This window comes from Anolis carolinensis, chromosome 2 (assembly GCF_035594765.1).
Source record: "Anolis carolinensis isolate JA03-04 chromosome 2, rAnoCar3.1.pri, whole genome shotgun sequence".
Lineage (NCBI taxonomy): Eukaryota > Metazoa > Chordata > Lepidosauria > Squamata > Dactyloidae > Anolis > Anolis carolinensis.
The window spans coordinates 303,885,271-303,907,648 of NC_085842.1; the positions used below are offsets into that span (position 1 = coordinate 303,885,271).

Below are 22,378 nucleotides of genomic sequence, written 5' to 3' on the forward strand. Positions count from 1 at the left end.
AAGGACAAGTTATCTTATTTGACAAAGGAGGTCAACTGACAATTTGTCAAAAGAATGGTAACTATCTGCATCATCAAAGATAAGAGAAAATGTCAAAATGCTTTCAAAAATTAAGTAAAATATTGAGACAGGTGGAATAGAGAAGCTGTTATGGGTGCTCTTTAGCAACTTCCATTTTTCTCAGTGCGCTTTTATGCAGGAGACAATTGAAGCAGCTATAACAGGACTTAAAAAAACTTTTTGGAATACAACTCCCAGAATCTGCTCCCACCCCCATCTACTATGGCCACTCTGGTATATTGATTAGCTTTTGCCTAGCTTTGATAATTTCTGCTTTACAACCAATAGTTCAAAACTAATAAGCAAGCAAAGAAGGATTAATAGTTCTGTCATACACAAGTGTTCTCCCTAGACATACTTGTTACATTGCTTGGAAGGAAAGGGCACAGTCTAGTGAAACACAGCAGCAAACATCTTGTAAATACTGACCAGGTAGAAATCCAAAATACAGGGCTTCCAGATCCCATCAAATCTGGATAGACCTATCTTTGTCAAGAGCTAAAAGATGTTTTATGATACAATTCTTCCATTGTTGCTAATGATGGGAAAAGCAGAATGTATCTGCAACATACATTAGTTAAATCAGAGCAGCAAACATCATGGCAGAATTAAAAACCAGCATGGAATAAAAATCTGATTATGTATCGTATCACATTGCACATATGATATGGTTGGCCTAGTTTCAGAAAGTTCATGTTATCAGAAAAAGTTTTGGGAATCAACCCTGCTAATAACAAGCATTGTCACTACCAATACATCGCGAATTTAATTTCCTTCTATTTCGAGTTTCTTTAATCTCAGTACCCAGCAGTGTATTGCACACGCACACACATGTGTGCACACACAGGCATGTGTCCGTTAACAGAATCTCTAAGAGTGAAATTTCCTTGTAGCAGCATCGGCATTGAGAGGATATTGAAAGACGGTTGGCAAAACATAGGCATTTAGCAGCAGGTTGGAGTAATGTAACTGCACTAAACATGGCAACAAAGCTTGAGCTTGGAAAGAATGAGATTCTCCTCTTCCAATTCCTACAGATCCTACAGTATGTGCCTACCTCCAAAATCTTGAGCATGTATTCATAGCAAAACAATCAGAAGGAGGCAGCAGATAAGTCTGCCTTACCAGGTACATGTAGCATATTACAATGCACAAATCTATACATTTGGCAATCAAAATTGAATCACAAAGGATTACGGAAGGAAAATAAAAACATCTCTGGAAACAGCTTTCCAATGCTCTTTAGAATTTTCACCACATGTTTGTTTACTTATTCAATCTTGTTGTTTCACTTCACATGGCTATTATTAGTTTCAAATAAAATATTATTGAACTGCTCTTCTTTCTTGTGGTGTAGGGACTTATATGTATTTGTCTCTTATATGTATATATCTTCCTTTGGCACCAACGTTTATGTTAAAATAATGCCTAGGAACACATCCGCTTTGTTCACTTGAATATTTATGTGTGCATTTTGGATAAGTGCCCCTGATTAAGTTGCTTATGCCATAATCAATTTGTTTTTGTTTGAGGTGTTTCCTGAGTTTGAGTTTTAGGAGCAGCGGGCAAAGCTGCCCACGCTTTTAGTCGTTGCTCCTGGCAGGGATCTGTGCAATGACTCTTCTAGGGCCCTGCCATGCCAAGTGCTGGCACTGCTCGTTCCCCTTGTTTCCAACAAAGCTGGCCATTGTGACATAGGCTTCTTCTATGTTTGGCACTCTAACCTCGCTGTTGGTGTAAGTGTGATGGCAAGGATCTGCCTCAGACCCAAACAACATGATGGTGCCCATTGAAGCAGTAGAACAGCTGCTGAGAGCATCACTACTGCTACCTGAGCTGCCAGCGCTATTATCCCCATTGATGAATGAATTGCCACCAGTAGCTGGATTTTTTCCACCCAAACATCTGTTCAGCATCTCAGCTGGCCACATCCCTTCATATGCCAGAGGCAACTTCAGCCAGCCATCATTGAGAAGAACCAGGTTGTTCTTTGGGTCCAGCTCATCCCCAAACTTCTCTGGATTAGCAGCATCCCAAGGCAGAAATGAGGGTTGAAAGTCGTCCAGTTTTGGTTTGGCTTGAAGGCTGTCCACCTTATGGATGTCTACATATCCCAGGTTCTCAGGATTAAAGAAACTTGCATCAGAATGCTGCAGGGATATACATAAATATTTAGTGCCGCTGAAGGATAAGATTATTTTTCAGCTAAGAAAAACTAAGGAGAACATTATGTCTGACTTTATGATATTCTGTCTCCGACAGACAAAAATTTCCAATGCACATTGCAACCAGCCCCGACCAATGTCTTATGCAAGCTTTCTAATAGTTAAAGAAGAAGAAACAACACAAACCTTTCTTAGTTTTTTGCACAATTTTTCCAGAGCCTCTTCATGCGTAGGCAGTGTGGGCCACACAATGGGCTTGATCCTGGCAAAGGACATAAAGCAATAACTGTTTTGATGAGGCACATGCATACCTGTCAATTAGTTTTGAGGTATACCAGCAAAAACATAGCAACACCTTGTCCTTTGTGTCAGGTAGCAAAATATTGTGGTCTGACCTTGACAAGTATGGGCAAAAATTCCAGAAATATATTGTGAACTCACAGATATTTTGAGGACACTTCACTGAGGACAGCGAGGAGCTATGTTGTTCTCTCCTTATTATAATGTGTCTCCACATCATTAGTGGCTAAGTTCTTCAATGTGTGATGTGTGGTTGCAAGTGCCAAGTAATATGGGCAAGGAACAACAATGGAGCAGAGAGAAACTTGAAGATGTTGTTTCAGAAATATGGACAACAGACAACGAGAGAGAGGAGATGGGCATAATTATGGACAAAAAAGAGAGTTGTGAGAAGTTTGAGAAGAGAGAGGTCCACTGAGAGTGAAACAGAAAGAAAGATAAATCAGTGGGGAGGTGTCCACAATGATACCAGCAGAGCTTTTAAGAAGTGATGGATAGCAACAATGATGCAAATATTGCTGGAAACATGGGAAGTATGAGAATCTCAGTTTACTCACCTCAACATCTTGGGAGAGTTTAGGTTTGATTTGTTCTAGGTTTAGGTTTGATTTGGTTCTATTTTGTTTGGAGTACACTATATCCACATGCACGTAAATGCTAAATTAAAATTAGTGGAATTAAAAGAGACAGCCTCTTTCATACCTGTATTCTTCAATCTACCTCCCTAATTTTAAAATCTGACTTTTAAAAATTGTTTTAACCTTTGGGACCTTGTTGAACAAATCAGCATTTAGTAAAAACAACAAACAAATAAAGTGTTTAGAATTACCTGCTTTTCCAAAATATTTGTATCAAAGAAATAAGAAGGAACAGCAGGAGGAAGATCAGAATAGATCCCATAACCACAATAGTGGTATTATCATCTAAGAGAAGAAACAATATATACATTTAAGCATTTGTTTATAGATCCTAGACAAGCTAGATGTGACATGAAACATGTTTACACTGTTGCGTATGTATATGTCTTTGCACTCAGGCTTCTAGTAGCCATCCTCCAGCAATGTCACCACCTCTCGCTACACCACTAGCACAATCCTCATCCTTCAGCAACCTTGGCTCTCAGGAATGTTCTCAGGAATGTTCTCAGTATTGTCATCCATCATGACAAAGAGAAGGCAAAAGGCTCTACAAACATTTCCCTTCCAAGTCTATTTATTATTATGAGAACTAAGAAGCAATGCAGATTCCCTATCATAATCTATATGGCAAGCCAGTAGAGGTGACCTGCAACTAATCCATGATTATATAAAACTCACTTATTTTTCTAGATAGCAACTGACGTGAGAAAGTAGATTACATAACTTTTCTTTCCTGATCACGAATAACACCCTTTTGCCTCGGATATGATTTAAGGGCCTTAATCAGGGTACACTATGGACATAGAACCAGTTAAAATTTTGCTTCCCAGTCCTCTATCTTCTAGCCTGGCCAAGGATAATTCTCACAACAATGATTTATACATCAGGTTGCTGTGAGTTTTTTGGGCTGTATGGCCATGTTTCAGCAGATGTTTCACTTGCATCTGTGGCTGGCATCTTCATCCAGCCACAGGTGATTAAGGCCCTTAGATTATATCCAAGGCAAAAAAGAATGCTGCTGGAATCTAGAGGTCCATCCAAGAGGAACTTTGTCTTCTCCTCAAACAGAGATCACATTTACAAACCAAACTGAGGCTGGAATCCTCCTTTGGGAAGTATATTGTAAAGTTCCACCATGGTGGAACTATGTTACATCTCTCCACTGGAGAGTTCCATGGAACTCATCTTCCTTCTGCACCTAGCCCCAGCCTAGCCACTTAGTAGTCAAGTCCGTAACCAAGGGATGGTTGAGAAGCATCAGATTAAGAGACTATATCCAGTTGCACAACACTGAAGGCATCTCCAGGATTGCCTAGGTTCCACCAAAGGAGCTGGAAGACAATATTATTCTTAGATGTCTTAGTATTGTTACATAACCAGATATTTCTTGGCCATTTCTCATTCTCCATGAGCCACTAGATAGCCATAGGTTAGAGGCAGCAAGTAAAAGTTTGGTTCATGTGAAAGAGAGTTGATTGCTGAATAAGAGATGTAGAGAATTCTGGTCTCAACCACATCTTAAAGCATACAAGGCATAAGTTAGATTTACACTTCCATATGTTACTGACAGGTTACCTTAACCTTAATGTTGCTTAAGTTTACTAGGTCTAAGGCCAATGGATTCAGGTAATGACTATGCTTTTCTGGTTCTTTGTCTGGAAAGACAAACTCAGGATGAGGAGACGTAAAGGTGAAGAAAGATTGGTTTTTACGTAAGAGTTAACTTTAAAGCCTCTTTTTTGGAGTCTTGCCTTTTCATTTTCAAAACCAAAAATTGCTCACATGTTTGATCTGGGGTCTTCTGGTATTCAGAAGAACTCCATTCGCTCCATGTCCCTTCAAAATAGCCTCCATGGGGCTTGGATCGAACTCTCATCTCATATCTGGATCCTGGCTGAAGTTTCTTCCCTAAAATTTTGAGCGGTGTATATTGTGACTCTATGTTCTAAAAGGGGAAAGAAAAAATGTATTTTCAAAAGTGAACAAAGAAAGCCACATTTAGAACCACTAATGGGAATCATGAAACAATATATATAATGTGTTGTCGAAGGCTTTCATGGCCGGGATTACAGGGTTTTTGTATGTTGTATATATGTGATATACCTCACAACCTCTGAGGATGCCTGCCATAGATGTGGGCCAAACGTCAGGAGAGAATACTTCTGGAACATGGCCATACAGCCTGGAAAACATACAACAACCCAATTTTTTGGCTCTGCTATATAGTAATATAACAACTACTCTCTTTCGGATATCGATGTTACGCAACTGCGCAATTCTAATTTCCTCTGATCTATATCCAACTCATGACAACACAAGTTCCCAATAGGATTCTGATTATTGTCTTTAAGTCAATCATCAGCTTGGGCTCAAGCTGTGGAGACCTTTAAAAGTCATAATAGCACTTTGAATTCTACCCAGAAGCTGGCCAGAAGTCAGTGAAACCTTTCAGTGGGGTCCCTATATCCAGCCACTGTCAACAACTTGGTTGCAGCATAGTTAACTTGCTGAGGTTTCTGAGCTGTTTTCAAAGGTAGTCCCAGGTAGAACATGTTACAACAGTCCACATGGGATGTAATCAAGTCATGTGGCATGGCTAGCTAGCTCTGACTTCTCAAGGAATGTCTGCAACTGTCACACTAGTTGTAATTGTGCAAATGCACTCTTGGCTGCAGCCAAACTGTTGGTATTCAAGTTCAGACATGAGTCCAGGAGAACTACCAAACTGAGAACCTGAGATTTCTGCGCAGACTGAATCACTGTTTCCTAATCTACATTTCGATTGGCCAGGAGCACCTCTATCTAGTCTGGATTAAGTTACAAATTGTTCCCACTCGTTCAGTCTGATACTGACAGAAGAGATTGGTTTAGTACAAAAACAACTTCCTTGAATCAGATGGCAAAAAGAGATAGAAATATGTATTTAAACACACATTTACTAGACTGGTATAGGACTGGACTACATACTGTTACAGTGCATTTGCACTTCAGCAGTAGCATGGAGATTTTTCCATGGGAGATAATGGATTAGCAATGTGGACCGCCATGCACTGTGTCATGAAATATGCATAAAAAATTAAGATGTGATGTTTAATTTCACTACTGTTTATTACAATTAGATCCAAAGCAGCTAAAGTCTTGGGGTTCCAACCCACTGTTATCGGCATAAGGGCACTCCTTATACTATCTATATATAAAAAAGAGTGATGGAATCACGGCAGCGGACAAAACAACAAAACTAAACACCCCACAACCTCGAAAATTGACAGCACAACCCCTCATCCACGCTGCTAGGTTGATACAACAAAAAGAAAAGAAAAATAAAGTCCTAATTAGAGGGAGAGGAATCATTGTTTTTATCCAATTACTGCCAATTAGAAGACTAAGCTCCGCCCACTTGGTCTCCTAGCAACCCACTCAGCCCAGGGGACAGGCAGAGTTAGGCTTCACTTAGACCTCTTCCACACTGCCTATAAAATATAGACTAAATACCCCACTATTAGCCCCACCTTCTGCCAACCCTAAAGTTCAAAAATATGCAAATGAGAGTAGATGAATACCTTCCGGTGGGAAGGTAACAGCACTCCATGCAGTCATGCAACATGACCTTGGAGGAGTCTACGGACAACGCCGGTTCTTCGGCTTAGAAATGGACATGACCACCAACCCCCACAGTCAGACACAACTGAACTTAATGTCAGGGGAAAACGTTTACCCTTGACCTTAACTACCACCAATTCCTCAATACTTTATTTCCCATACCACCATATTTCACCACAGCAACGCGTGGCTGGGCACAGCTAGTAAATATATAGATTTTATAACTGGAGGGATCTGTTATTTAAAACTAGACAGTCATACTCACAGTCCAAGGTGTGCTTTCCTGCCGGTAGGCCAATTCATGCATCAATTTGCCGGAAAGGTATGTCTTTGGTCCATGCCGACTGGAGAAATCAACAAGATACTCGTTTGCCTTTTCCAAGTATGTAATTTTTAAATTGAATGGTGCTTCAGGTTTTACTGTAAATGACAACATAACGATAAATTGAACCATTATCCAAATAACAAGGAACTGTCCCCTTAGGTGGGTTAAAGAGGAAGAGTTGGATTCTATAGATTTCCTTGAAATGCAACCATAGCAGTTGGGAGCAGCTTTGAGACATTTTCTGCAATGCCATTGTTGGCTTTGTTTGCAATGGTGATAAGGAAAAGTGAGAATTTACTCTCATAGCAAGTTGTCCGAATTTGCAAATTTCTTCAACATTCCCATGCAGTAAAGACATCTGAATAATGCTTTTCAAAGATTCACTGGTCAGGATCACGCCGTTCTGGCACCATAGAAGCAAAAAGTTCATACTAAACATCTGAAACAAATAGCTGTATTTGATATACCTTTTGTAGGTATGGGCAAAGTTGGGCCCTCCAGGGGTTTTGGACTTCAACTCCCACCATTCCTAACGGCCTGAGGCTGTTAGGAATGGTGGGAGTTGAAGTCCAAAACCCCTGGAGGGCCCAACTTTGCCCATAACTACAAAAAGTATATCAAATACAGCTATTGTCTTGGGAGAACTAAACCACTCCTATAACAGTAAAATAAAATGGCATGATAAGTTTCAAGGTAATGAACACACACACACACAGAGATTTCATTGTTCTCTGGTTTGGGATCTGTTGACATAGGGTGAAATAAATGAACAAATGAATATTAACCCTGATATGAAGAAAGCTATACTTAACAAGAATCAAGAGATTCTATTTAACTATTTTGTAACAGCAGCCAGAATAGTATATGCAAAGAAGTGGAAATCAACAGAAACACCAACTAAAGAAGAATGGATATTAAAAATTATGGATATAAAGAACATGGATACACTGACATATTACAGTAGAGTCTCACTTATCCAACATAAACGGGCCGGCAGAATGTTGGATAAGCGAATATGTTGGATAATAAGGAGGGATTAAGGAAAAGCCTATTAAACATCAAATTAGGTTATGATTTTACAAATTAAGCACCAAAACATCATGTTATACAACAAATTTGACAAAAACGTAGTTCAATACGCAGTAATGCTATGTAGTAATTACTGTATTTACGAATTTAGCACCAAAATATCACGATGTATTGAAAACATTGACTACAAAAATGCGTTGGATAATCCAAAATGTTGGATAAGCGAGTGTTGGATAAGTGAGACTCTACTGTACTTGAAGACCCATCATGGTAAACCAAAAAAAGAAACAGATTGGACATTACTGACAACTTAATATAGAACAAGAAGAACTTTTTACAAAAACATAATGTCAGAGTGGACTTATAATGATAACAAGTACAAAATATTCTATCACCTAGAAGAAAAGATGGGAAGTACATTTTTTTTCTTATTCTCTTTTTAATTATTTTTGTATGTTTTGAGGATTTTTTTCTCTTTTTTTGTTTTTTTCTTGTTTTTAACCCTTTTCCAATTTTTCTTTTTCTTTTTTTTCTTTTTCTTTTTTTCTTTTCTCTTTTTCCTCACTTATTATAATTTTCTTCCATCCAACAATTTTTATTTTTATCTCTATTGTTTTTTTTCTCCTTCTCCTCATCACCCCCCCCCTTTTCACTTTCTTTTCTATACTCATTATTGTTCTCACTCTTTTTATATTCAAAAACACTTAATAAAAATATTTTTTTTAAAAAAAGAAAGCTATACTTGGGCTGATCCTATATTGAATAATGTACTGTTAATATCTGCACATTGATTTAGGAAGCTGTTATGTTTCTCCACCTTTATGATGAATGTTGGCCTTGTGCGATGGAGTGTATATCTTCCAACCTGGTTTTTATTGTCCTACTTCTGAATGCAAAATGTACAAAGGCATTCAGATGGCAATGGAGGTACAACCACAACCCAAGTGAATAAAGTGGTAAATGGAAGGGACCAAGTGATAGTTATGCACCAGCTAAGAATGTGCAACTTTAAGCAAGAAATAGGAAATAATGAGGACAGGAGCATCATAAAATTTGAAAAAGATGGGACATAGTAAAATTAAAGATTTATACAATGAAACTGGGCCCCCAGTGGCGCAGTGTGTTAAAACGCTGAGCTGCTAAACTTGCGGACCAAAAGGTCGCAGGTTCGAATCCCGGGAATGGAATGAGCGCCCACTGTTAGCCTCAGCTTCTGCCAACCTAGCAGTTCAAAAACATGCCAATGTGATTAGATCAATAGGTACCATTCCAGCGGGAAGGTAACAGCGCTCCATATAGTCATGCCGGCCACATGACCTTGGAGGTGTCTACGGACAACACCGGCTCTTCGGCTTAGAAAGGGAGTCAGGAAGTGTGGGATTCACATCTATGGTGGGAGTGTGAAGAGATAACAAAAATTCTGGAACCAAATCCTAAGCCAGGTTGAATTACATACTTAAATAAAATTTGATATAAATATGCGAAATTTTGTTAATAGGAATATATGGTAATAGAAGAATTAAGGACCAAGATCAAGAATTAATGATTATGATGTTGAGAGCAGAACACGCAGTAATAGCTTGGGGATGGAAAGATAAAAAGACGTAGACACTCAAAAATGGTATGAATATATGTGAGATCAAATACAACTGGATATTATGGACATTATAAGAAGTAGAAAAACTTGATTAGACAAATCAAGAAATATGGACTCCATTTAGCTGATGGCTAGTAAAGGTAAAGGTTTTCCCCTGACATTAAGTCCAGTCATGTCCGACTCTGGGGGTTGGTGTTCATCGCCATTTCTAAGCCGAAGAGCCGGCGTTGTCCGCAGACACCTTCAGAGTCATGTGGCCAGCATGACTGCATGGAGCACCGTTACCTTCCCACCGGAGTGGTACCTATTGATCTACTCACATTTGCATGTTTTCGAACTGCTAGGTTAACAAAAGCTGAGGCTAACAGCGGGAGTTCACCCCGCTCCCCAGATTCGAACCTCTGACCTTTCGGTCCGCAAGTTCAGAAGCTTAGCAGTTTAACCCGCTGCGCCACTGGAGGCTCCTAGCTTATGACTACAGGCTGTTAAACCAGATGATGAAAACTGGAAGAAAAAAGTGGACAGAATGGAAAGTAGGCTCATGTAATGGAAAAAATAAAGGATTAAGTCGTCAACAGGGAAGGGGGAGGGGTGGGTGTGGAGAGGGAGAAGGAAATGGAAAAGGAAAAAAAGTGTGGTACCAATGGTATGTATATATATTTTAAAAGTAATAAACAAACAAACTTCAAGCAAGAAACAGCAACACACAGCCATGCGCTGACCATTGTACAATTGCTGAAAAAAGTATACCTGCATGTGAAAGATAATGCACAAAACATATAACACACAAAGGATTCCTTTACAGCAGCATATAGGCTGTAGTTTGAATCCACTGTTCCAGGTCCTATGGAGCAGCAGGAAACTGTGCTATCCCTTTGCAATATGACTTTATTTCAAACATTTAAAGCTATTGCTCTACTTCCTTGTGAATTGTCCCTGAATGCCCTGGAGTGTCTGCCTTCTAAGCCAGTGTGCAGCTACTGGATAGGAATGAAATGGCCCCATGATCTCATTTTGAAATGGTAAAAAATAGATACAGTTCTGAACGATGCACACACAACATTGATTGAGCTTACTGATCTTAATTCCTGTCACCTTCTTGCAGTCCCGGCATTGTTGATTCATCTCCAAGCAAACTTGGATGGGACTATGAAGTTCAGACGCTTCCATAGAGTAATTCATTACTAACTGGCTGTCTGTTTTGCATTTATCCTTTGCATTCCTATGGAGAGTTTCATGGTTAATATGGAATTTCAAAATCAAGATTTAGTCCTGCAAAATAATTGACATAATTGTTTAAATATACAGTAGAGTCTCACTTATCCAACATAAACGGGCTGGCAGAACGTTGGATAAGCAAATATGTTGGATAATAAGGAGGGATTAAGGAAAAGCCTATTAAACATCAAATTAGGGTATGATTTTACAAATTAAGCACCAAAACATCATGTTATACAACAAATTTGACAGAAAAGGTTGCTATGTAGTAATTACTGTATTTACGAATGGAAAACATTGACTACAAAAATGTGTTGGCTAATCCAGAATGTTGGATAAGTGAGACTCTACTGTAAATGAATGTGAATCCAGCGTGCCATTGCTCCTAACAGGCATCCTCAGAAGGGAATCCTACTTATTTCAGTCAAATTTGGCCCTTAGTAAGCATGCTTTGCTTTTTCAGTTTTATTTGTTTTTTTATCCTCTGTGATTTTTGATACATAGGTCTGAACAGATGTTTCATGATTTTTCCATTTCTGTTAATGAAAGAGTAAATAAACGAGAGACTGCATCATGTCTATTGTTTGGCATTCTTTCTTATTATTGCTGGCAAAGAGTTTTGGAACATGATGCTTGATCTGTGTATTCAGAACTTTTATACAACATGTGCATGGTCTACTCTAAAACATAAACATTAATCTTCTTCAATCATGTTTTATTTTATTAAACAATGTCAAACCTGCTGCAAATTATCATTTGTTTGTCAAAGGAGATGTCTGTGTTCTACCACCAATATATTTAATTTGATGAATCTGTCCTATATTTCCACATTTCAATATTATCGAATATCTGCTAATAAAAATGTGCAATGCAGCATGTCAACGGGCATTGTTCAAGAATGCACTTAGTAAACCGTGGCCTATATCTAGATGAGGCATGGGCAAACTTTAGCCCTCCAAGTGTTTTGGACTTCAACATCCACAATTCCTAACAGATGGTAGGCTGTTAGGAATTGTGGGAGTTGAAGTCCAAAACACCTGGAGGGCTAAAGTTTGCCCATGCCTCATCTAGATGTTAGTCCCACCCAGAGTAGATCCACTGTATCAATGGAACTTACATAGGTACTGATTTATTGACTTCTCATAGATTCAATTAATCTACTTTTTGGATCTAGCTCCAAGTATTTGAAATACAGAACAGTTGTGTTTCATATCGGTATATGACAAGTTCAAAGAAAACAGCTTCTCATCCATAGATACCACCATACAATACATTCTTGGATCCAGCCTCTCTTAAAATAATAGCCAGAAGTGTAAATGTGCCACTAAGTTACATAACTAACTTTGTTCTGTAGTTAATTTCTGTCTCCTCCCAAACACCCCATCATGATATATGAGACAGCTGCTTTTGCAAGCAACAAGGGTCTTTTCTCCTGCCAATCAGGATGCAGTACATTTATGTTCCCTCTTATGTGCAATCTCTAATGTGAGGAGGAATTGGGATGGTTATACCAGATATTGCTCACAAAAGCAGTGGAAACATTTGTTTGCTGCATCTTGATAGACAGAACAACAGGTCTCTATCAACCACAGTCAATGCTGTGGTATTTCATAGTATTCCTAGATATTCCCCACACTATTGAAGATATAGGGGTCATGAATAAAAACAATCAGTTATGGATGTGCAACTCTAGGTGACACATTCATAATTGCAATTGTGAAGTCCAGCCTTTGTTATGATGTTACAAGATTTCCCAAACATGACAGTATTGGCCGATGACTTCAAATAATTCAGGTTCTAAGAATTAAATGTCAGTTCAGACCATTTAGGGCCATTCCACACTGGCCCTTTATCCCAGGTTGTGATCCCAGATTATCTGTTTATCCCAGGTTATCTGGCAGTGGGGACTCATATAATCCATGTTAAAGCAGATAACCTGGGATCTGATCCTGGGATAAAGTGGCAACGTGGAAGGGCCCTAAGACAAAAGGAAAAGCCAGCTCATACAATATTTATCTTCAAGTAATAAAGTACCTTTCTGGCACTATAGCTAAATCAGGGATGGCTGTTGAGATGTTGTCAGTCTCAAAGTCATCTCAGTCATCAGTTTGTTGACATCAGTGCCCTCCACTGGATGACAGATATATACGTACAAGGGCTTAACATAGCAAAATGTTGTGTGCCCGCTCAGCCTTCTGTTCCCCAAAATTATTAAGATTGGGACGCTGCAAGGATCAGGATTTAGGTTGTAGACCAGGAGTGGAAATCACATGTCTCTTCAGATATTGCAGGATTGCAGCTCCTTTCAGCTCTAGACAGCATAGGCAAGGAGAAGGAATGTAGAAAGTTGTAGCCCCACAATATCTGGATGGGTGCATGAATCCATGGGCCACATGCTGAATTCAACATATGAAGGCTCAAGTCTGGCAGCTTACTAGGAGCAATGAAACATATATGCAGCAGAAATACACAGAGAGATGTAGCCAGGTATGTGTGTGCAATATGAGGACATTGCTTCCCTAAATAAGAATTCTGATCATCCAAATTCAGTTGCCAAATTTCTATCGTACCAGTAATTTCAAACTTCAGTTGGGCATTTGGAAATACAAAAGGAAGTAGACAGTTGCCAAGAGGAAATAGACACAGCAAATAGATGTAAGTGATTTCCATATGTCTTACTTCTGCCATGCTAGAAATTTGGGGAACTGAAGGAAAACTCATTTGTAGGAACATAATTTTTATTTAGGCGGGCTGGGCACTCTTTTTGCTCTTCACCAATAGCTTCATAACAGATTATCCAGTCTTCCCATGGTTCCTTGTAAGCATTAAAGATCATTTATCATAACAAAACAATGCTTAGAGAAAAATAAGTATATTTTAATGGAGTTGGGAGGTTCTTTCTTACACAGTAAAGCGAATGTCAGCTTCATTCAGGAACAATTCCATTGCCGTAACTTTGCAAATTAAGTAATTCTCCAAGTGCCTTGGCATTTGAACAATACAATCAAAGCTGGAGTCCAGTTCGGCATCAGTGCAAGTGTCTAAGGAGAAAGGATGTTAATGTTAATGTTTCAATTTGAAGTGCAGATTGGTATGTTATTAATACTCAATAAGAAATATTTTACTAATATATGCTGACGATTATGTAGTCTATGCTCATTCAGAGGAAGACCTACAAGCCACTTTAAAGACCTTTGCAGAAGCATATGAAATCTTGGCTTCTCACTGAACATCAAGATAACCAAAGTGCTCTATCAGCAGGCACCAACCAATCCCTCTGAAATGACAATAAAGCTTAATGATGTAAAGCTAGAAAATATTGACCATTTCTTCTATCTAGGCAGTCACCTCTCCATAAACATTGACATTGATGCTGAAATACAAAACTGTCTGAGTTTTGGAAGTGCAGCACCTTTTCAAATGAAACAGAGAGCGTTTGAGAATTGGGACATCCATAGAGACACCAAGATGCTTGTTCATAAACCTATTGTCCTTCCAACTCTGTTGTATGCCTGCAAAACATGGACCATATATAAATGTCACTCTCAATTTCCTGAAAGTTGTCACCAGGACTGCCTTTGAAAATTTTTGCAAATCTCTTGGAAAGATAGACAGACAAGCATCAGCATTCTGGAAGAATCAAAGACAACCAGCATTGAAGGGATGATCCTCTGTCATCAACTTTGCTGGACTGGCCATATTGTCTGAATGCCCAATTACCATCTCCCAAGCAGTCATTTTATTCTTAGTTCAAGAATGGAAAATGGGCTGTCAGTGGAAGCAAAGGAGATTTACAGATGGGCTTAAAGCTAACCTAAAAATGTGGAGTAAACACTGAGGACTGGGAAGCCTTGGCCCTCAAGCGTTCTAACAGAAGGTCAGCTGTTATCAACAGTGCCATGGATTTTGAAGAGGCACGAATTGAAGGTGAAATGTGCCAGGAGGAATGGCATTCAAGCAAATCCTTATTAAGACTGCCTTCCATCTGGAAAACTCATTGTGAAAGACCACGCGTATCCAAAACAGCCATGGACAAACCAATTGCCAAGACTCTACCTCTGGAAGACAATTATACTCAGTCACAAGTGATCACCTATATTAATATATGGAAATATACTGCAGTAATACAGAAGAACATGATTGCAGAACATGAATATTTCTGTATTTGAGTTTGAAATTTCATTTCCTTTTCTTGCTTTCCTCCTCTGGCATCATTCTAACCCAACAAAGTGACTTGAAGACTCCTTCACACACACACACCTCCCCTAAATTCCATATTAACATGTTCAGTAAAACACAGCACTGAGGCATGTCTTGCTAACCCTAATCACAATAACATAATAACACAATAACATAAGAGATTGCATGGTGTAATGGTTTCAGTGTTCAACTAGAACTCAGACCTATCTACATAGGGAATTGCAAAGCCTCAGTGAGATCCTTGCTTTTCCTTCCAATTTTGTCTATGATCACAAAGAAGACTCCCTCTTACATCTCTTTCAACCACCTCTTAAATCTTGGTGCAACATGCAGGAGAGTCCCTCCAGACTTTATTAACAGACAGATATTAATGGAAGCAATTCTTTAGATAAGTTCAACCAAAGCCATTTAGGAATCCAAAGAAATGTGACTGTACTTTCCCAATTAAATTTGATCATGTTTTTATCTGATGCTAATGTCTTTTTAATTTTTTAAGAGTGTGGAGCTTGGCAAGATCTTGCTGGTACCTTATTCACGTGACAGTTCCTTACGTGTCATTAAACTGAACAGATTTACTTCCTCTTGAGAGGACATGCCTAGGATGACCCTATTTTTGAGAACATTTGTGATGGTGTTTTCTGCCCTTTTTATACATATATTTTAGGAAATACATAAATGTAGATCTATGTCTTGTCCACTCTGAATTTTGTAATTCCATCTTTTAGGTCCTTCAAATGTTACTGGATGCTGCTAATTGTTTCCATTTCAACAAACATCACTAAGGAAGGTTGGAGCTAAAAACAAAATCTGTTTCAATTTCATATTACTCTTCAGGTATTCACAATATCTCTGAAAACATTGCTGTTTCATTGCTGTACGCAACAATTTCCTCTTGCGCTCCCTCCTTCTGTATATGTGTGCATTTGCAGTTTATAAATATAGAACAGTGAAGGTCAAGATCTTGCTTCATCATTTAACTACAATGAACGAACTCCATCATTGTAATTCTGACAACAATGTCATCTTTACCTATGTATGTCTTGTTCACTGGTGTTCGACCATATTCAGTGGTATGAGAAGTTTCCCATGTGCATTTTTTCTCCAGAAAACAAAGCTCAAATTCAGAAGAAAAATTCAAAGAGATCTTTTTATTTCGGATTGTTTGAATCATTGTAAGGTGGTTTTGTGTTAAATTTGCATCTTAAGGGCAATTTTTTTCCCAAGAGTTTCACTCACTTTACTTAAATACCAAAACCTTCTGATCAGAATTTCCATCATGGGTAGTTTGACTAATTTTTTCAGAGTGAGGTTGATATCAGAGCAGAATGATTTCTAGGCTTCTTATAGATTAATCAACTGACAGTGTACTCAGACTGTTGTTGAACCATGGTCTGAATTAGACTTGTGCATTTATAGAATCGCTAGCCGTTTCTGTTTGTTTCATTCGTAAGGCCCCCGTTTTCATTTTTGAGCACCTTCCGAAAACGGGTGCCTTTCCAAATTGGTGTTTTCGTTCTGCATCCAAAAATACGAAAATGTTTGGTCCATTGGCAGCAATGAGCGGGCTTCCCCAGGCTCCCCTTCCTCTCAATTTTAGGGCTAGAGGGCTGAAAACTGCCACACATCTACCACTCTCAGCCCACCAAGTTTTATAACATTTGGGTCATCCCCGATTTATAGGGATTTTTTCTTTCTATAAATAAAATCTCCTTAAAAACATTCCCTCTTTCTCCCTGCTGACCTTGCCCTCTAACTTCTCTAGGAGCAGCAGAAAGAAGGAGGAAGGGCAAATGTCAAAGATGCTCCACACACCACACACACAGCCCAGGGCACAGCCCCACTATTTCACTTTTTCTTTAACTGGCAGCAATGGGGGGAGGGGGGAATTCCTCTCCCCTTCCCATCATTTTTGGCAATGGCATAGTTTGTCCTTATACTCGTTATTACGACCTGAATTAAAAGCATCAGAGTTACTTATGATACCACTCCACCTGTGATGTTTTCCTCTCCGTCTGCAGAAGAGAACTGAGTTTAAAAACATGGCTTATGGTACCACTAATTCTGAGATGTTTTCCTCTCCATCTGCAGAAGTGAACTGAGTTTAAAAACATGGCTTATGGTACCACAAATTCTGAAATGTTTTCCTCTCCATCTGCAGAAGAGAACTGAGTTTAAAGACTCCACAGACCGCTTTTCGGACCACAAGGAGCTTCACGTGGTCCAAAAAGCAGGCAAGAAACGGTATCTGCTCTGCTTTCTTTTGTACTGAGTTTATTTTCATTCCAGGGCAGGGATTCCTGTTTTGTTCTCCCACCCAAAACAAAAGGAACAAAAGAACAAAAAAACCCAGGAGAAATGGGTACCATGCACACCTATAGTTGAACAGGTGTTTTTGAAATGGACAACTTATGGCTCTCTAGATGTTGTTGAGCTATATCTCTGTAACAGAGACAACTGAAGGCAGAGGTTCCTGAAATACAGGGAAGCTGGTGGAGAGTAGAAGAGCACAGTGGGAAAGAAAGAGTTAATAGGCAATGGTATGTAAGCTTGCACAGTGTGAGGCCAGAAGCACCCCTTGGTTAAGTACATTAAGTACCTTTCTTATAAATATCTGGTGCTTCCTTATGACTTCATGGAATGTTTCCACATCTGAATAGTGATCATGGCAGAAGATATTTCTGACTGAATGCTTTCAGCAGAATGATTCTTCAAGCCATTACCACCTTCATCTTCTGGGGACTGTCTTCTTATTTTCTGTATTCTTGCAAGATGTTCTCATCTTTTTGTGAACAGTCATTCTGGGCAAATGTTGCTTGGGATATGACTCAACAGGATCTAGAGCAACTGCTGACTAAAGGTCAAACTAACTATTCATCAGTGTTTCAAGTATGGCACCATATTTCTGGCATAGGACTTTCGAGGCTCCTTCTACACTGCCATATAAAATCCAGATTATCTGCTTTGAACTGGATTATATGGCAGTGTAGACTCATATAATCCAGCTCAAAGCAGATCATGTGGATTATCATCATTCATCATCATTATTTAATTACTTATTAATCGCCCTCCATCCAAGATGCTCTAGGCGATTATCTGCTTTTATAACCTGGACTATATGACAATGTAGAAGGGGTCTGAGTCTCTATGTCATGGAAAATGTGGGATATAAACAGGATGTTGATGATGTTGATGACGATTTGAACAGTAATGGATTTGAAACTCTAGATCAGAGCTTTCAAAAATTTTCATGTTGGTGACATACTTTTTAGACATACTTGATACGTCTTTCATGATACGATAATTTACTGGCAAACCAGTGGTTAAACCATCCTCTTACAGTTTCATATAATCTTTGCTGTGTTAAGGTGCTTTGGATTTCCCCATTTGCACTTCTTATGTAGTACAGTTGATTTTTGTGTAGTTTTCTCTATAGCTGCTCCACGTGGTTCATCACAAACATTGTCAACAGATTTTCTTTTCTTAATTAGAAACATATCCATTTTACTGGCTATTACTGAAACTCAATCAACAAATTGTGCAAATTATAAAAAATTAAAACAGTATCTACACTTGAACAGCACCAGCCTACAGGAGATACACTAGTGTAGGCATGGGAAATTTTGGCCCCCAGGTGTTTTGGACTTCAACTCTCACAATTCCTAACAGGCATATTTTGGCCAACAAATATATGAATTTGGGGGATATTAAAAGAAAAGGACAGCAGACTGGGCAGCAGGACATAGAGGTTATTAGGTCAGTTTTCTTCAATGAATTCTTGTCATGTGGGTAGTCACTCTGTTCCAGGTTTTAGTTCAAAATTTAAAAGGAACCATCCAAGGTGCTGAATCTGTTTTGAAATAGTAAAGGTAAAGGTTTTCCCCTGATATGAAGTCTAGTTGTGTCCAACTCGGGGGGTTGCTGCTCATCTCCATTTCTAAGAGCTGCCGTTGTCCGTAGATCCCTCCAAGGTGATGTGGCCGGCATGACTGCATGGGGCGCCATTACCTTACCACTGGAGCGGTACCTATTGATTTACTCACATTTGCATGTTGTCCAACTGCTAGGTTGGCAGAAGCTAGAGCTAACAGTGGGAGCTCACCCCGCTCCCCAAATTTGAACTGCCAATATTTCGGTCTGCAAGTTCAGCTGCTCAGCAGTTTAGCCCAAAATTTAAAAGCACCTTCAAAGCCTGGGGCAGAATTCCCACTCCCCTGGCGAGGAAGATGTCAGCAGCCACTCTTTCCCGCCATACAGGCATGAGCAAACTTCAACCCTCCAGGTGTTTTGGACTTCAACTTCCACAATTCCTAACAGCTGGAAGTCCTAACACCTGGAGGGCTGAAGTTTGCCCATCCCTACTGTATAAGGAATAAATATAATTTTTATTTTTGTATGGAATAGGCAAATGTGGCAGTTTAATTTTCTCTCACATTCTACTTGTTTAAAGTTCTCCCAAGTTCTTTCCATCCCAAGTATAAAGAAATATATGAATGCAGATCATTTCTTTTAAAAAATAATCCGAGTCAAAATTCTGTACCATTTAAAACACTCAAATACAGGTATAGCTATTTAAATAGAGGGACAACTTTTTCCAGTATGGTCATATGTAGATTTATGTATATTTATGGTTTATTTTAGGTTCCGGCATTGAACGTTTCCCTTCGGAAGTTGAAGTCCAAAACACCTGGAGGGTTGAAGTTTGCTCATGCCTGTATGGCGGGAAAGAGTGGCTGCTGACATCTTCCTCGCCAGGGGAGTGGGAATTCTGCCCCAGGCTTTGAAGGCGCTTTTAAATTTTGGGCTAAACTGCTGAGCAGCTGAACTTGCAGACCGAAATATTGGCAGTTCAAATTTGGGGAGCGGGGTGAGCTCCCACTGTTAGCTCTAGCTTCTGCCAACCTAGCAGTTGGACAACATGCAAATGTGAGTAGATCAATAGGTACCGCTCCAGTGGTAAGGGTGGAATATAAATGTTTTAAATAAATAATAAATAAATAACATTCTGCCTGCCTGCCATTTGAATGTTAAAGACCTGAAGCCACTCAAGGATTAAAAAGAGAGGTGGAAACCCTAATTTAGTAGTAAGATCATTGGATACCAAGAGACTCAGAGGCAGATTTTAAAGAGTTAAGTTTTCAGCTATCTTTGCATCAATGGACAGATTTATCGGCTTCACACTGGGCCATATTTTGATTTTGTGTGTGTGTGTGTGTGTGTATGAACAAAGACAAAATTCACACCTTTAGTTAACTCTACAAACAATTTTCAAGTTTACATTCCTACTCATAAGTTACCACAGGCAGTTTTCATACAGAGCTGTTTTGAGGTTACTTAAAAGCTTCTATCATTGAGTTCCGGATCATTTTCATTCTGCCTTTGGTGAAGTCTTCTGAAAAGAATTGGCCCTTTTAGAAAGGTTCTTGAGTCTTAGAGAAAAAGACGAAATGACTCACCGGGGTCTGCTGATGCTTCAAATCCATTTTCTGCTGATATGACAGGAAGGAGAACCAAGCAGTAAGTATACAGCATCTGCCTTGTACGTCTCATCCTGAGTTCACATTCTTCCTATCTTCTGTATGAGAAAGAGAGACTGAGCAGAGGAAGAACAGCTAGGCTTGCAGTTTTATATCCTCACTTTGCAGAGAACCCTGAGATAACGTAACCACAGCCAAGGGGAAGCAGAAACACACAGGCAAGTGGGCACATCTTGAAACAGGAAGCCAGGGAGAAGGCGCCTGCAAAGGAAGGTATGAACCGAAGAAGAAAGCATCCTGGTAGGCAGCCTAGCAGGACTATTGCATCCATCACCAAGCACCTTGTCTAATTCCAAGGCAGAAGACGACTTTGTTCCAAAGTCACAAGAGGTACCACTTCAGAAGCGGAGTACCAATCTGAACTGTCTGAACTGAAAGTCTACCTCTCTTGAATATATTTACATTTAAATGGTAAAAAGGCTATGCATTTGAAGAAAGTGTGAATAATTTTTAATCCAAGTATACTTTGATCCATGAAGGAGATGTGCCCCTGGGCAGGAAAAATGGTTTCAGTGGCAGAAAGAGGGTTATATTCCTACACTATAAAAAAAAGAAGAGGAGCAGTTCCAACATGTTATTGCAAACTTGTATGAAAAATGAAACAATAGGTACATGTAACAGACAAGTGAGGTATCTCATTATGAACCTTTTTATCATGTCAGAAGCGAATTGAGAATATACTGCACGTTGCTTCTGGTGTGAGAAAATCGGCCGTCTACAAAGTCATTGCTCAGGGGATGCTTGGATGTGTTACCATCCTGCTGGGGGCTTCTCTCATTTATTTATTTATTTATTTCCGGTATTTCTACCCTGCCCTTCTCCCCTGGGGGACTCAGGGCGGCTTACAAATTGGCAACACAGTGCCATCACATCAACAATACAATACAAAAGGCATTAAAAACTAAAAACATTTAAAACATCATAAAAACCAATAAACAATAATAAAACATTACCATGCACTGAGGTAATGTCCTTTCATTCACTAGACCTTGTTCATCCAGAGTCTTTAAAACCGACCATGCCAAGCTCGAAAGTACATTCATTGAACGCTTGAGCACATAGCCATAGCCATGTCCCTGCATAGCTAGGGCTGACAGACAGGAGCTCACCCTGTCTCGTGGATTTGGACCTTCAACCTTCAGGTCAACAGTTCAGCTGGCACAAGGGTTCCCACTGTGCCACTGTTATTATGAACCTTGAAGACACTCTTTGAAGGCTTCTTCCAAATTGCACCCAGGGATTATTTTTCTTTCTTTCATCTGCCTCCATTTTTCTTATCATTTCCATTTTGGTTGCAAAAGTTATGCAGCTGTGTTTTTTTTAGCTGCTGGGGGGAGTTGGTGAGGCAGATTGATTCACTTTCCTCTTTTTGCTCTGTTTTACTGTTCTGAGAGTAACTGCCTGTTGTATACTCTTGGAGGCTTTTCTCCTGCAGCAAATAGAAGTTACTCGTGGGAGGGCAGGACATTTTACCATGCATCTGGCACAGGAGGGAATAAATGTCCCCTGCTGGCTGGGGGAAACTGGATGACCGAGTGCAATAAAACAGACAGTGGGATCCTATTGGGGCCTTATATCTTCACAGTGGACTTCTTCCTGCAGGTATTCCTGCAGGACTCCCACTTTGAGTCTCCTGTGGGAGAGATAAAGCAGGGTATATAATAATAACAATAACAATAATAATAATAATAATAATAATAATAGGGTGCTGT

General features: G+C 39.4%; 1 protein-coding gene across 1 annotated transcript; it reads right to left on the reverse strand.

The window, feature by feature from the left end:
• Window positions 1–817: 817 nt before the first annotated feature.
• On the reverse strand, window positions 818–20,986 carry il7r (interleukin 7 receptor). The gene is made up of 8 exons (XM_008116115.3): window positions 20,586–20,986; window positions 13,838–13,973; window positions 10,791–10,936; window positions 7,029–7,183; window positions 4,946–5,108; window positions 3,355–3,448; window positions 2,412–2,487; window positions 818–2,210 (listed from the first exon to the last, which is right to left on the reverse strand). The coding sequence occupies exons 1-8, from the start codon at window positions 20,677–20,679 to the stop codon at window positions 1,644–1,646; spliced, it is 1,431 nt and encodes a 476-aa protein (XP_008114322.2). The 5' UTR covers window positions 20,680–20,986; the 3' UTR covers window positions 818–1,643.
• Between the last annotated feature and the right edge of the window lie 1,392 nt (window positions 20,987–22,378).

What these genes read in the sequence shown, in the direction of transcription:
- il7r (XM_008116115.3), bottom strand. Translation starts at nt 20,679, where the DNA reads ATGAGACGTACAAGGCAGATGCTGTATACTTACTGCTTGGTTCTCCTT. An exon ending in GGTGACAGGAATTAAGATCA is followed by an intron (nt 7,184 to 10,790) that starts GTAAGCTCAATC and finishes TGTCATTTACAG; the next exon opens with TAAAACCTGAAGCACCATTC. An exon ending in TGTGCAAAAAACTAAGAAAG is followed by an intron (nt 2,211 to 2,411) that starts GTTTGTGTTGTT and finishes ATATCCCTGCAG; the next exon opens with CATTCTGATGCAAGTTTCTT.